Here is a 12,628-nt window from a genome sequence, read left to right on the forward strand (position 1 = left end):
AAAACAAGTTCGGTGACACCATGTTTTCTTTTTATTTTCTTAAAACATATTGTGAAACCTATCTTCTCACAGTTTATTTCAAAATTCTATCTCATAGAATTTTTTTTATGCACACTAATGTGTTTTTTCATAAACATACTAACCAAATTTTGGCAATTTTCAACGACTCATGGCTTGAAAAATAGCACGGTGACCCATACTTTTCATTAAATTTTTGAAAAGAGCATAGTTAAATCTTCCTTTTAGCAAATTATATTTTTTTCATTGGACACTGAGAATATAAAATTGAGAATGGAAATGGGGAATGTGTCAAAGAGACAACAGCGGAAGGCCACCAATGAGGGGGCTTCAATGTATCAAGAAACTCCCGCATCCAGAGGAGTCCTTCAGCTGGCCTTATACATAGCTCTATGCCAATATATTCTGCATGTTCCTTACTTTAAAAACACTTTTTTAAATTACAACTTAATAACATAATCTTTTAAAAAATTACCTAAACTGTTTGTTCAATTATATATATGTATATAATCTAAAATTAAATAATACTAGCTACATACTACCCTGGTTTATGTTAATACTTAGGATTAAATAAACTATTCAAGTTAAACTGATTAAAGATACTAATATTTTACTTTGAAGGGGGTCTCATTGGGGGGTTCTGATCCCGCTTACTGTTTTGTCAGATTCTCGTATCCCGCTTATACTATGTACCTAAGCAATTCTCATTTTTTTTGTAATTTCCCATGTCCCGCTAGACCTTAATTCCGTTTTCACAGCACAATAATTTAACTTTCCCGTGTCACGCTTACGAAAAATCGGCAATCCCCCGTCACGCTTAGACCCCAATGAGACTCACTTTGAATGCAGAAATGGTTAAAGAAATCTGAGTCATCTATTGAAATGCTGCCAATTTATAACCTAATTGAGCGCTGGCAAAAAATCAGAAATTTTAAATTCAATACAAGTGTTTAATCTGTATTGTATAAATTTCTGTTTTCTGTCATAACGCTTATAATCTTACTTTAAAATCTCTTTATAAAACATTAATATGCATATAAAATTAATGATAAGATGCATAACATTTGCCAATGAGACAAAATTATCAATCACATATAGTTTTGTTTGATTTGTAAAGTACAGCTCTTTATAAGAACCAGACAGAGTCCCATATACGATGTGATTTATGAGGGTTTCAGATTTTATCTATAAATGGCAACATATATTGACATATTATAAGTTTTATTGTCTGTTAAATTACCTTTACATAAAAAAAAAATAGCAAATATCTTGATAATGAAAAAGTATTGTGTTTTGTCATGTTTATGAATTTTACCAATTTTTGTTGCCATGGTTACAAAAAATTACAAAAAAAACCCTGTTTTTCCTGTTTTTAATAATTCAATATATGAACCCTTAGATGCAATCATAGTTTATAATGAACTTGTCTTCCAAATGTCAATTTTTCTTGATTTAAACTATGATATTTAAGCTTTTTTGAGAAAATGTCAAAATACAGATTTTTGCACCTTTTTAAATACCATTTTAGCCTTATATCAAATTTTTTTTCACAAACTCAACATCAAAATTTAAACTTCAAATAATGCTAAATTATGTACATGTTAAAATTTTTTTCTCTCTTGAAATTGTCATTTAATCATAAAATTGTTGCAACTAAAAAGTAGACATTTTCCAATTTTCATGTCTGATTTCATCATAAATTCCTCAAAAAATGGCTGGATGTTTCCATAGCAACCATTCAACAAAATTAATAAATAATAGCTTGCAAACTCTATTTCAATCTTAGCTGCCTATTATGTAAAAAATAAAGCAGTTCTGAGACATACATGAATCACCCCCTGCCTGGATCTTACAAATAGCTGGACTTAATTTCTCTTAGTTGTAATTTTTAAATAGAATAAATAACAAGGATAATTATACCTCAGTATGTACTTTCATTATAAAAAATTATATGATAGTCAAACAAATTTACTATTTTTACAAAATTTGCCTGAAAGTGACTATTATGTATATATATAATTTACCAGTAAACAGCTGTTTCAAAAGATATGAAGAATTAAGTGGAAGCAGTGTTCTCCCTAGGACCTTTAAGCATCATGGTTTTGTGATGCTACTATTTCTGAATGTGATGATATCTGAATTTGTTTTTTTATAGATTGTGTTAAGGCATGTATGGATGTGATGTTATAATTTTCAAGAACATATGATGGTATTTCAAATTTCCCTTTTTACCAGGATGCTATATCAAATACACGGGGAGAACAATGGGAAGCAAAAATGTTCCTGTAACAAAAACTATTGACCCTAATGCAGTTAAAGCTGGAATGCCAGTAACTGCTAGTAGTTTTTTGTAAATTATGTATCATTTCTGCTCTCTGGTTGAGTTGTCGGCTCTTTGACACATTCCACGTTGCCATTATCAATTTCAATAGTCTGTTTACGGGAAATACTGACAGGAAATATTTTCCTATACGTTCTATTATAATTGAGTTATTTATGCTGCATCTTTTTTTTATCAAAATTTAAATCTGATCCCATTAAACATGTTAAACAATTTTACCTGTACTTTTCCGTGATGTATTCTCGTCATCTCCTGTAGGTGATGATGTAGGCAAAGCAACAGGAAGTGCTTCTCCCTCTTCTTCGTCCTCAGCTTTTTGTTGCTCTGTATCTCCTTCTGCTCCTTCTTCCTCTTCTTGTATGTCAGGAATTTCTGGTTCTACAAATAAATAATTATATATAATACTAACATGACTAAGTGATTATTGCATCAAGTTAAAACAGGGCATTGATTCATCAGTGAAATCTTAACTGTACCCTGATAAGGCTGTCGTCTAACACTGTCTAAATTAAGGTGCATAGTTTTTCTGAAAAGTTAAATCATTATAAGAGGGACATCATTCTTTGGACATTAAGTGAATAATGAAAAAAGTTTTATCATAGAAATATGTACAATAATTTCAGGGTGACTTCCACTATTTGGAATAGGGAAATAAGAAGATCAGGAATTTGTGTCTTTTGGACACAATGCTCAGCTCACACTAAACATGTATGCTAAAGATTTAACCTGATATGGGACTGGTAAACTGTATGATCCCCTGCTACAGTAGAAGTTTGGAGAATTAAAATTGACTATCTGGGTTTCAAGACTTACCCACAAAAAGTTTAATTTATAAAAGACGGAAGATTTCCAGTTTAATTATCTCCAGTTCTTGAACAAACCCATTACAATAAGTTTATTTCCCTTTTTTCACAATTTGTAAGATGTCAAGTGAAAGGAATAGACTGCAGATATTCACAAACTATTTAGAATTTTCTTGTTTCATAGATAATCTTTTTTTACTCGTTCATTGCATTTGGACATCAAAAATGGGAACACATGATTAACCTAATGTCAATCTTTCAGTTTCACATAAATGTACATATTTCTTTCAGAGACAAGATCTTCAAGATTTTTTTCATTTTTTTTTGTTATTTTTACTTTCCATAGTTTTTTAAATTGAATTATCTCATTTGATTTAGACCTGACGTAAGCAAATGGTTTTCTTAAAAGATAATATAGCAGACACATAAATTTTCGGATACAAAAGTAAAGGGCGGAGTTACCAGACATGACTGTATATATATTTTATATCGTCTTGCACTAAAACATCATTTGGCAACATTTCTGAACACAGATAAAAAAATGAAATATTTTGAATGCAGATTTCCCCCAATACCTAATCATAGTGTTAAATTATGAAAAAATAAGTTGATTGAAATCGTGGAATAACCTAATAAATTTGTTTGCACTTAAATGACCGGAAAAAAATACCCCCCCCCCCCCCCCCCCCTTGAACTTGAATTAAATGATTTCTGCCTGAGCTCTGTTTAAATACACCTTATCGCTATTTTTCCGCCATTACTAGACATCACACAGGTTCCTGTAAAATTTTGACGTCATAATACATGTATAATATCTGACGCCACAATGAAAAAATGATTGTTGTATGACGTCAATAATTGAAGCAGGACCGATTCTCAGGTCAGACTGGACAAGTGATAAGCATGATAAGGTTTATACTAATCAGGGCGAACTGAAACAGGGTGAACAGGGGATCGTTACATGGACGAACATCAATCTGGGAAAACAGACGAAGACCAGCAGACTGCAATGTGCCTAGTCCAAAAAGTACAAGTGAGTTGTTTACCAGAGTGAAATAATATACACGCGAGACTTGAAATTACAAGGGAGACAATCCAGTGTCAACAGCGACACCTACAGAATACAGAATACCTAGTCCAAATAATTATGACGTCTTGGAAGGCTATTTTAAATTTTTTATTTGACGCCTTCTGTTGATATAAGGTGTCAAAGAAAAAAATATAATAGCCTTTCAAGATGTCATAATTATTTGGACTGCAATGTGCCAATATGAATTTATGTGCATGATCTTAATGTGGGTACTTTGAGCTATAAATCCATAAATCCAGGCTGTTACAGTTATCATTACACTTCTACAGTAATACACTTTATTTACCACATTCAACAACTACATCCTCTTCTTCTTCACGGATAACTTTGTAAAATATTATTGAATTTTCATTTTCTTCTGGAGTGTCATTCAAAAATTTGCTAAGTTGACGTTCATACAATCCGTCTTCCCGCTCTAAAAAGTCATCAAAAACGTCCTTTTCTGAAATTCCAAGTGCTAAATTAACTTGCTTCGCAATCCATTCAAACCGAGGATCATCCATGGTGTATATGTTCTTCTAAAGCTTCATTTTATAAAATATGTTTTGAAACTTGCGGGCGCCTGTTTGTTTCTGTTTACTTGGAGAATGTTAAGTCAAAAATATAGTGCGTACTTACTGAGGTAGTTTTTATTAAATGATAATGTGACTCAGTTATAAAGATATAGCAAAAGCCTTGTTTATTCAAATTTTCGAATCGCTATTAGTCTAGCAGGTAATTGACACTTATTTAATATTAAAAGTTGATATATTCGTAACTAGCGTATAAATATGTTCTATGTCGGACTACTTTCTTTCGTCCATATTGTTTAACGACGTTACGGTGGCAACGGTGGCTATATCGTATTTTTTTAATTCTTATTTTTAAAAAAAAAAATTTCACTTAATCTTATGATAATTATAAATTTATACATATAGAGATAAATATTAGTTGGCATACCAAGAATTTTATGTTTGTATCTTCGTAGAAGTTCGCCAACAGTCGCTACTTTCCTTTTCGAAAACAAAAGTAAACCGTCAACAACATAAAAATGGAAATTTTTATTGTATTTTCAACTGGTATTGTTGGGCTTGTATTAGCTTTTGCTGTTTACATGTATCTTTTTATATTCAACGTGAGACCAAATAGAAAAATAACCGAATGTGACGACAAAGACTGTGTGAGATGTAAGAAGTATACAGAAATAAAAGAAAAAGCAGTTGTTTTGTACAGGAACTACATTGACGATTATGATAGTGACTTGTTAAGGATACAATCTTCAGTGACTGACATAAACAAAACCAGACACAATAGAAAACAATGCCCTAATGTCTTTTTCATGGAAAGTCTTAAAAGCCAGCCTTGGCCACCAGAGACAAATAGTGACATTGAACAAGATGTGCACACCTTGGAGAAAAATATAGCAATGATTCAGTCAGATTTTGTTCGGATAATGGAATCTTCTGAGGATCACTGGCTGATTAATAACACACCCAATGGCTTCTGGGAAGTGTTTCATTTAGTTAACCAAGGTAACGTTGTTGAAAAGAACACACAGCTTGTGCCAAAGACATACGATCTCATTATAAATTTAAAATCAGCTATGCTAAATACTGTTTTTGGAAATGTGGCGTTTTCTGTTGTTTATCCAGGAACAACTATTTCTGACCATTATGGCCCTACCAACATCAGACTTCGTTGTCACCTAGGTAAATAAATTTGCTTTAAAACTAATTTGATATGTTATGTATCATGATTAATTTTGTATATATGATTGATGGGACCAGATTGATTTATATTTGGTTGTTAAAATTTATTTTTAAGTTGAACATATATCATGCATGTCCCGTAGCCTTTGTTTAAAGAAGTGATTATTAAAATAAGCAGTTAACAAATAAAGTACAGGACAGTAGATTTTGGCTGTCTCAGTAAAACGACGTTTGAACTGGGACAAATATTATACAATCTTTTAGATTTTAAGGGGTTCGTTTTGCTCAGTTCTTAGTTTTCTGTGAAGTGAGTTGCAGAATGTTTAGTGTTATTGAATTTCCCTCATGCGCAGAGCTCCCGATGGTAAGAAACTTGTGGTGATGAGTCTCATTCGACGATCTAATTAACATGATCAACAGGACAGGGTTGTGGTTTCAACAATTAGACGTCTGCGACACAGATGTTAATCCATAACGGCATTTCAACTCGTGATGGCGTCTGTAAAACTTACTTTCAAAGGGATCACTCCATCACTAGAAATAATTGGTTCAATACGATCATAGAAAAAAAGCTGTATCAAAGAATTCATGATAGACATGATAGAACACACACAAACTCTTGAGTATAATATCAGCTGGAAGATATATATTCAATATACAGGCGCTACTGGGATGCTGCTTCATAGAAATTCAATATTCACAGTTTGGAAGTTGAAATCATCTCTTTTGTCACTTTTCTCGTATGAATTGTCAATTTCTAAATCATATAGATGTAAGGCAGAATTAACTGCATTTGTGGTATACTTTAACAATGTTAGTCAAGGTTTAAAGGGATGGATGCGTTCAACAGTCACCAAACATGTGGTATCACATTCTGTTCTTATCCAGGTAAGGCAATATTCTTGATAATGACTTTATATGATGTTAACAGTCACATGCAGTAATTTTAATGTTAACAATCGTTAAATGTATGATAAATATATTTTAGGCCTACAGACATCCCCATTTTGTTCCATAGTTGTGAATGGACAGAAAAAATCATGGAGAAACGGGAAAGTGATTTTATTTGATGATTCCTATTTGCATGGTGTAGAATACACACATGATGTCAAAGATGAGAATAAATACAGAGCTGTCTTGATGATGGACATGTGGCATCCAGATATCACAAAAGAGGAACAAAAAATACTAAGTTACATGTTTCCTCCATAATAAATTATAGCAAAGTACATGGCATTCAATAGGATAATGAATTATGAAGTGACTTATTTTACACATGACAGTTAGGTACTAACAGTAATATAAAATGTGATCTATTTCCATGAATGAGGATGTAAACTATAGGTCAACATTAAGCCTAACAATAAGAAAAACATACAATATCAAAAAGAAGATGTGGTATGATTGCCATTGAGGCAACTCTCCACAAGAGACCAAATGACACAGAAAATAACAACAATAGGTCACCGTACAGCTTTCATCAGTGAGAAAACCCCATACCGCAAAGTCAACTATAAAAGGCCCCAAAATGACAAATGCAAAACAATTCAAACGTGAAAACTAACGACCTCATTTAATTATAAATTAACTGTTAACAAAACTTTGAATTTTTGAAAAACTAAGGCTTTTCCACCTCAGGAATAGATTACCTTAGCTGTATTTGGCAAAACTTTTAGGAATTTTTTGTCCTCAATGCTCTTCAACTTTGTACTTTATTTTGCCTTTTTAACATATTTTTTTTATTCGAGCGTCATTTATGAGTCTTTTGTAGACGAAACGCGCGTCTGCCGTATAAATATATATATATAACATTTCAATCCTGAAATCTGTGATGAGTTTATTTGTAACCACTGGGTCGATGCCACTGCTGTTGCAGTTTTTATTCCCCGAGGGTATCACCAGCCCAGTAGTCAGCACTTCTGTGTTTACTTGAGTTATCATTGATATGTTCATAACTATAAATTAACTGTTAACAAAGCTTTGAATTTTTTAAATTCGAAGGCTTTTCCACCTCAGGAACAGATTCGCTTAGGTGTATTTTGCAAAACTTTTAGGAATTTTTAGTCCTCAATGCTCTTCAAAAAGAGGGACGACAGATAGCAGATGGACAGTCAAACTCATAAATCGAAAATAAACAACGCCATGGCTGAAAACGAAAAAAACAAACAGACAAACAAAAGACATGACACAACATAGTAATCTAAAGAATAAGCAACACGAACCCCACCAAAAACTAGGAGTGATTACAGCCCTTATATGAAATTTAAAATGTTGCTGCAACATTGCCGCAGCGTTGCGGCTTTAAAGCTGCAACCTAATCAGGTTGCCAGAGGATTGTTGCCGGAGTAGTGCCGGATGATGCTGCTAGCGGCATTGTTCTGGCATCATTGCGACACTAATTCCTTTCAAAATTAATGAGCACCACAATATAGCCAGAAAATTTGATGATGTCATTTCCTGCGTTTTTAGCTATTCCCTGTACTAGTGTGTTAGAAATCTACCATGTTGCTTGTGATTATAATTATATTGAAGAATTTGGTGTTCTAGCTGGTTTTTTTGGAAGATTTGAAGACTTGTAAGTAAAGTCATATCAAGTAATTGCATGTATAGAAAATATCAGTCTTGCATTGTGTATTTCAATAACATGGCCTCATCTGAGTTCACTATACATGTATCTGTGAAGTTTGTGTTGGTTTTTTTTGCAGCAGTTTAATTGCATACTTGTAGTTTGGTAAATAAAACAATATTATTTGCTAAACTTAGGGCACATTTAAAATTTTCATTATTTTTTTATGCAGATACCGCTGACATTTATTTTATGTGCCTGTGCATACAAATTTATAATGCATGAATGCATGTCATATATATGCATTGACAACTTGTTTTTGCCAGCACAATACATTTTATACAAAGCACGGCCTATTCGCATGTTTTGTCACTAAAATGATGCAAGAATATAGCCGTATTAGCGCCGCAATCATAATGCCAGAAAACTAATTTGCATACGAAATACGCTATAGCCGCATCAGTGCCGCAACATGATGCCAGAATATTGCCGCAACGGTGCCAGAATATAGCCGCAATTTTGGTGCCAGAAAACTAATTTACACACGAAATATGCTATCGCTGCATCGAAACCGCAACAGTTTGCAGCAACAAAGCCGCAGCATATCCATACTGCTGCCGCAACTATGTGCCAGAGGGCTTATATTTCCATAAGGGAGGTGCTCCGGAGTGGTAAGCAGATACTGCTCCACATGTGGCACCCATCGTGTTGCTCATGTTATAATAAATCCGGTAAATAGTATAATTCGGTAGGTCACATTCTTTAAAGGGAAGGGGATTGCAGTTACAACTTCGTGCTTTATTTAGGAATTTTGGTCTTAATGGTCGTCAACGTCGTACTTTATTTGGCCTTTTTACCATGTAAATGTATCGTTATTTGTCTCTTCTTCGTTACTTTTTGAGATTAAAACTATAGTTTACTACTGGTTCCTTAATTTAGAAGATTGCAAAGACCAAGGAATTTCTATGCGGCAGTATGTCATATAATATTTTCTTTTTAATGAAACTCATATACTTATATATGTGGATCACAACCAAAAACAGACGTTGTATGGCGAACCCCATGCTATAGAAGGGTATATTTTGGATGTGGATGCATAAGTTATCATTATGTCTGGATTGGGACATATATTGCCGCATGTTAGTACAGTGCAACACCCTTAAGTTATTAACACAATGACCATTCTACAGTTGGAATGTTCTGTCCCTGTCCAAAATACCTTCATTTCAATTGCAAGCGGCTGTTGAAATTCCTATTCTTTACCAAGATCAATCCACTGCAGAAATAACAAAAATGAATTATAACCAAATTGTTCTCGTCTCAAAAAGGCCTTAGATATTTGCTGCTGAAAGCAAACAAACATCAATCAGACAAAAAAAAAGAACGTTTTCTCTGCTTCATATGTTTCACTTGATGAGTTTATTTACATCCAATGGTGGGGTTTTAATTCCCCGAGGTTATCACAAGCCCAGTAGTCACCACTTCTGTGCTAAGATGAATTATCATTGATATAGTCATATTTATAAATTAACTGTTTCAAAACTTTCTTCTTTTTTTTTAAATACTGACGCTTTTCTTTCTCAGAAATAGATTACCTAAGCTGTATTTGGCAAAACTTTTTGGAATTTTAGTCGTCAATGCTCTTCAACTTCGCAGGTTTTTTTTTGGCCTTTTTAACGTTTTTGGATTCGAGCGTCACTGATGCGCCTTTTGTAGACGAAACGCGAGTCTGTCGTAAATACAAAATGTAATCCTGGTATCTATGAGGAGTTTATATACAACCACTGGGTCGATGCCACTACTGGTAGAGTTTTAATTCCCCGAGGATATCACAAGCCAAGTAGTCAGCACTTCTGTGTTGACAAGAATTATCATTGGTTTTGTCATATTTATAACTTAACTACTTCCAAAACTTTTCATTTTTTTGAAATACTAAGGCCTTTCTACCTCAGGAATTGATTACCTTAGCTGTATTTGAAAAACGTTTAGGAATTTTTGTCCACGATGCTCTTCAAATTCGTACTTTATTTGGCCTTTTCAACGTTTTTGTATTCGAGCGTCACTGATGAGTCTTTTGTAGACGAAACGTGCGTTTGGCGTTAATACAAAATTTAATACTGGTATCTATGATGAGTTTAATCACTATTTTAAATCTAGATTTTCCGAATATTCGTTTGAACATTTGGTTCTATTGAACAAATTATTTGTCTTTCTTCCGTTTTGACAAAATAATAATAAATGTTCTGGTAGTCACCGAATACAGAGTGAGTACATAATTAATTTTGTTTCACTAAAATGACATATCTTATGACATACAAACCTTCCAAGCTAGTATTTGCAGATTAAATAAATTCACGAATAATTACTTATCATGGTTATCTTATTTCGAAGAGTTTGAGTCTTTGTCAACGTTTTGTGATATGCATTTCAACGATATCTTTTTTTTTCTACAAATTGCCTGAAACTGGACAGGTAACTTTATAAATTTTGTTTCAATTTCACAAGTTAGGTATGTTTAGTCATTTTGTATAAAGCCTCTCAATATAAGAAATTTTATAACCTGCCTGAAAATGAAGTCATTTTACAAAATGCCAAAATTTAGAAATGTCCTGTAACATTTATATCATTTATATGGTCATTATTATAAATTTCCTGTTACAAAATTTTGAATTTTTCGAACAACTAAGGATTTTCTTATCCCAGGAATACATTACCTAAGTCGTATTTGGCAAAATCTATTTGGGATTTTTGGTTTTCAAAGCTCTTTAACTTTGTACTGGTTTGGCTTTATAACTTTTTTGATCTGAGCATCACGGATGAGTCTTATGTAGACGCGTCTGGCGTATTAAATCATAATCCTATTATATATTATAAATTAAGTGCTGTTTACACAACTGGGTATATTCGAGTTTATTTGTTAAATGAACACCATAGGAAAACGGAACGTGTATTTGTTTTTTCAATCAGAGATTGAGAAACAGTATTCATGCTTGTGTGAAGTTTTCCATTTTTTTGGGCAACGTTAAAGCTTTTACTAATAACTTGTTGATCAAAGTTGTAATGAAATATGTACCCGAAATGCTGTACTCTTAACTATAGTTGCGTTGTGTATATATATAGTTACAATATTTGTATTGTGTTAATTTCTGGATTTATAACAGCTGTCTAGTAAGGTTGCCAGTTTTCAATATCAACAACGCCTCATGTGTATAATGAAGACTAAGTTGTTAATTTCTGTGTGATTTCGTCTCTTGTTGAGAGTTGTTTTATTTCTGTGTCATTTGGTCTCTTGTTGAGAGTTGTTTTATTTCTGTGTCATTTGGTCTCTTGTTGAGAGTTGTTTTATTTCTGTGGCATTTGGTCTCTTGTCGAGAGTTGTTTTATTTCTGTGCCATTTGTTTTCTTGTTGAGAGTTATTTTATTTCTGTTTCATTTGGTCTCTTGTTGAGAGTTGTTTTATTTCTGTGTCATTTAGTCTCATGTTGAGAGTTGTTTTATTTCTGTGGCATTTGGTCTCTTGTCGAAAGTTGTTTTATTTCTGTGCCATTTGTTCTCTTGTTGAGAGTTGTTTTATTTCTGTGTCATTTGGTCTCTTGTCGAGAGTTGTTTTATTTCTGTGCCATTTGTTTTCTTGTTGAGAGTTATTTTATTTCTGTGTCATTTGGTCTCTTGTTGAGAGTTGTTTTATTTCTGTGTCATTTGGTCTCTTGTTGAGAGTTGTTTTATTTCTGTGTCATTTGGTCTTTTGTTGAGAGTTGTTTTATTTCTGTGGCATTTGGTCTCTTGTTGAGAGTTGTTTTATTTCTGTGTCATTTGGTCTCTTGTTGAGAGTTGTTTTATTTCTGTGTCATTTGGTCTCTTGTTGAGAATTGTTTTATTTCTGTGGCATTTGGTCTCTTGTCGAGAGTTGTTTTATTTCTGTGCTATTTGTTTTCTTGTTGAGAGTTATTTTATTTCTGTTTCATTTGGTCTCTTGTTGAGAGTTGTTTTATTTCTGTGTCATTTAGTCTCATGTTGAGAGTTGTTTTATTTCTGTGGCATTTGGTCTCTTGTCGAAAGTTGTTTTATTTCTGTGCCATTTGTTCTCTTGTTGAGAGTTGTTTTATTTCTGTGTCATTTGGT

The 12,628-nt window shown here is 33.0% G+C and overlaps 2 protein-coding genes across 7 annotated transcripts in view; one reads left to right on the top strand and one right to left on the bottom strand.

The window, feature by feature from the left end:
* LOC139527469 (dynein axonemal heavy chain 10-like) overlaps positions 1–4,846 on the bottom strand; it is a 109,155-nt gene extending 104,309 nt beyond the window's left edge. For 3 of the 5 annotated variants that reach the window (XM_071322944.1, XM_071322945.1, XM_071322948.1), the window contains exons 1-2: positions 4,539–4,846; positions 2,579–2,737 (exon numbers count right to left, since the gene is read on the bottom strand). In XM_071322944.1, coding sequence (XP_071179045.1) covers positions 2,579–2,737; positions 4,539–4,755 — 376 coding nt within the window. In that variant the 5' untranslated portion in view covers positions 4,756–4,846. The remainder of the gene's footprint in view (positions 1–2,578; positions 2,738–4,538) is intronic. The other 2 variants (XM_071322947.1, XM_071322946.1) reach the window with 1 other exon arrangement.
* Positions 4,847–5,228: 382 nt separating this feature from the next.
* Positions 5,229–7,169, top strand: LOC139527452 (aspartate beta-hydroxylase domain-containing protein 2-like). 2 transcript variants are annotated; one of them, XM_071322922.1, is made up of 2 exons: positions 5,229–5,763; positions 6,929–7,169. In XM_071322922.1, the coding sequence occupies exons 1-2, from the start codon at positions 5,283–5,285 to the stop codon at positions 7,150–7,152; spliced, it is 705 nt and encodes a 234-aa protein (XP_071179023.1). In that variant the 5' UTR covers positions 5,229–5,282; the 3' UTR covers positions 7,153–7,169. The 2 variants fall into 2 exon arrangements, with proteins under 2 accessions (XP_071179023.1, XP_071179022.1); XM_071322921.1 differs by having other exon boundaries at positions 5,232–5,940.
* The last annotated feature ends 5,459 nt before the right edge of the window (positions 7,170–12,628 follow it).

Source organism: Mytilus edulis, chromosome 6, assembly GCF_963676685.1.
Source record: "Mytilus edulis chromosome 6, xbMytEdul2.2, whole genome shotgun sequence".
NCBI lineage: Eukaryota > Metazoa > Mollusca > Bivalvia > Mytilida > Mytilidae > Mytilus > Mytilus edulis.

Coding starts and splice junctions, on each gene's coding strand:
- LOC139527452 (XM_071322921.1), top strand. CDS start 5,283: ATGGAAATTTTTATTGTATTTTCAACTGGTATTGTTGGGCTTGTATTA. Junction 5,941..6,928: donor CAGACTTCGTTGTCACCTAG/GTAAATAAATTT, acceptor AATATATTTTAG/GCCTACAGACATCCCCATTT.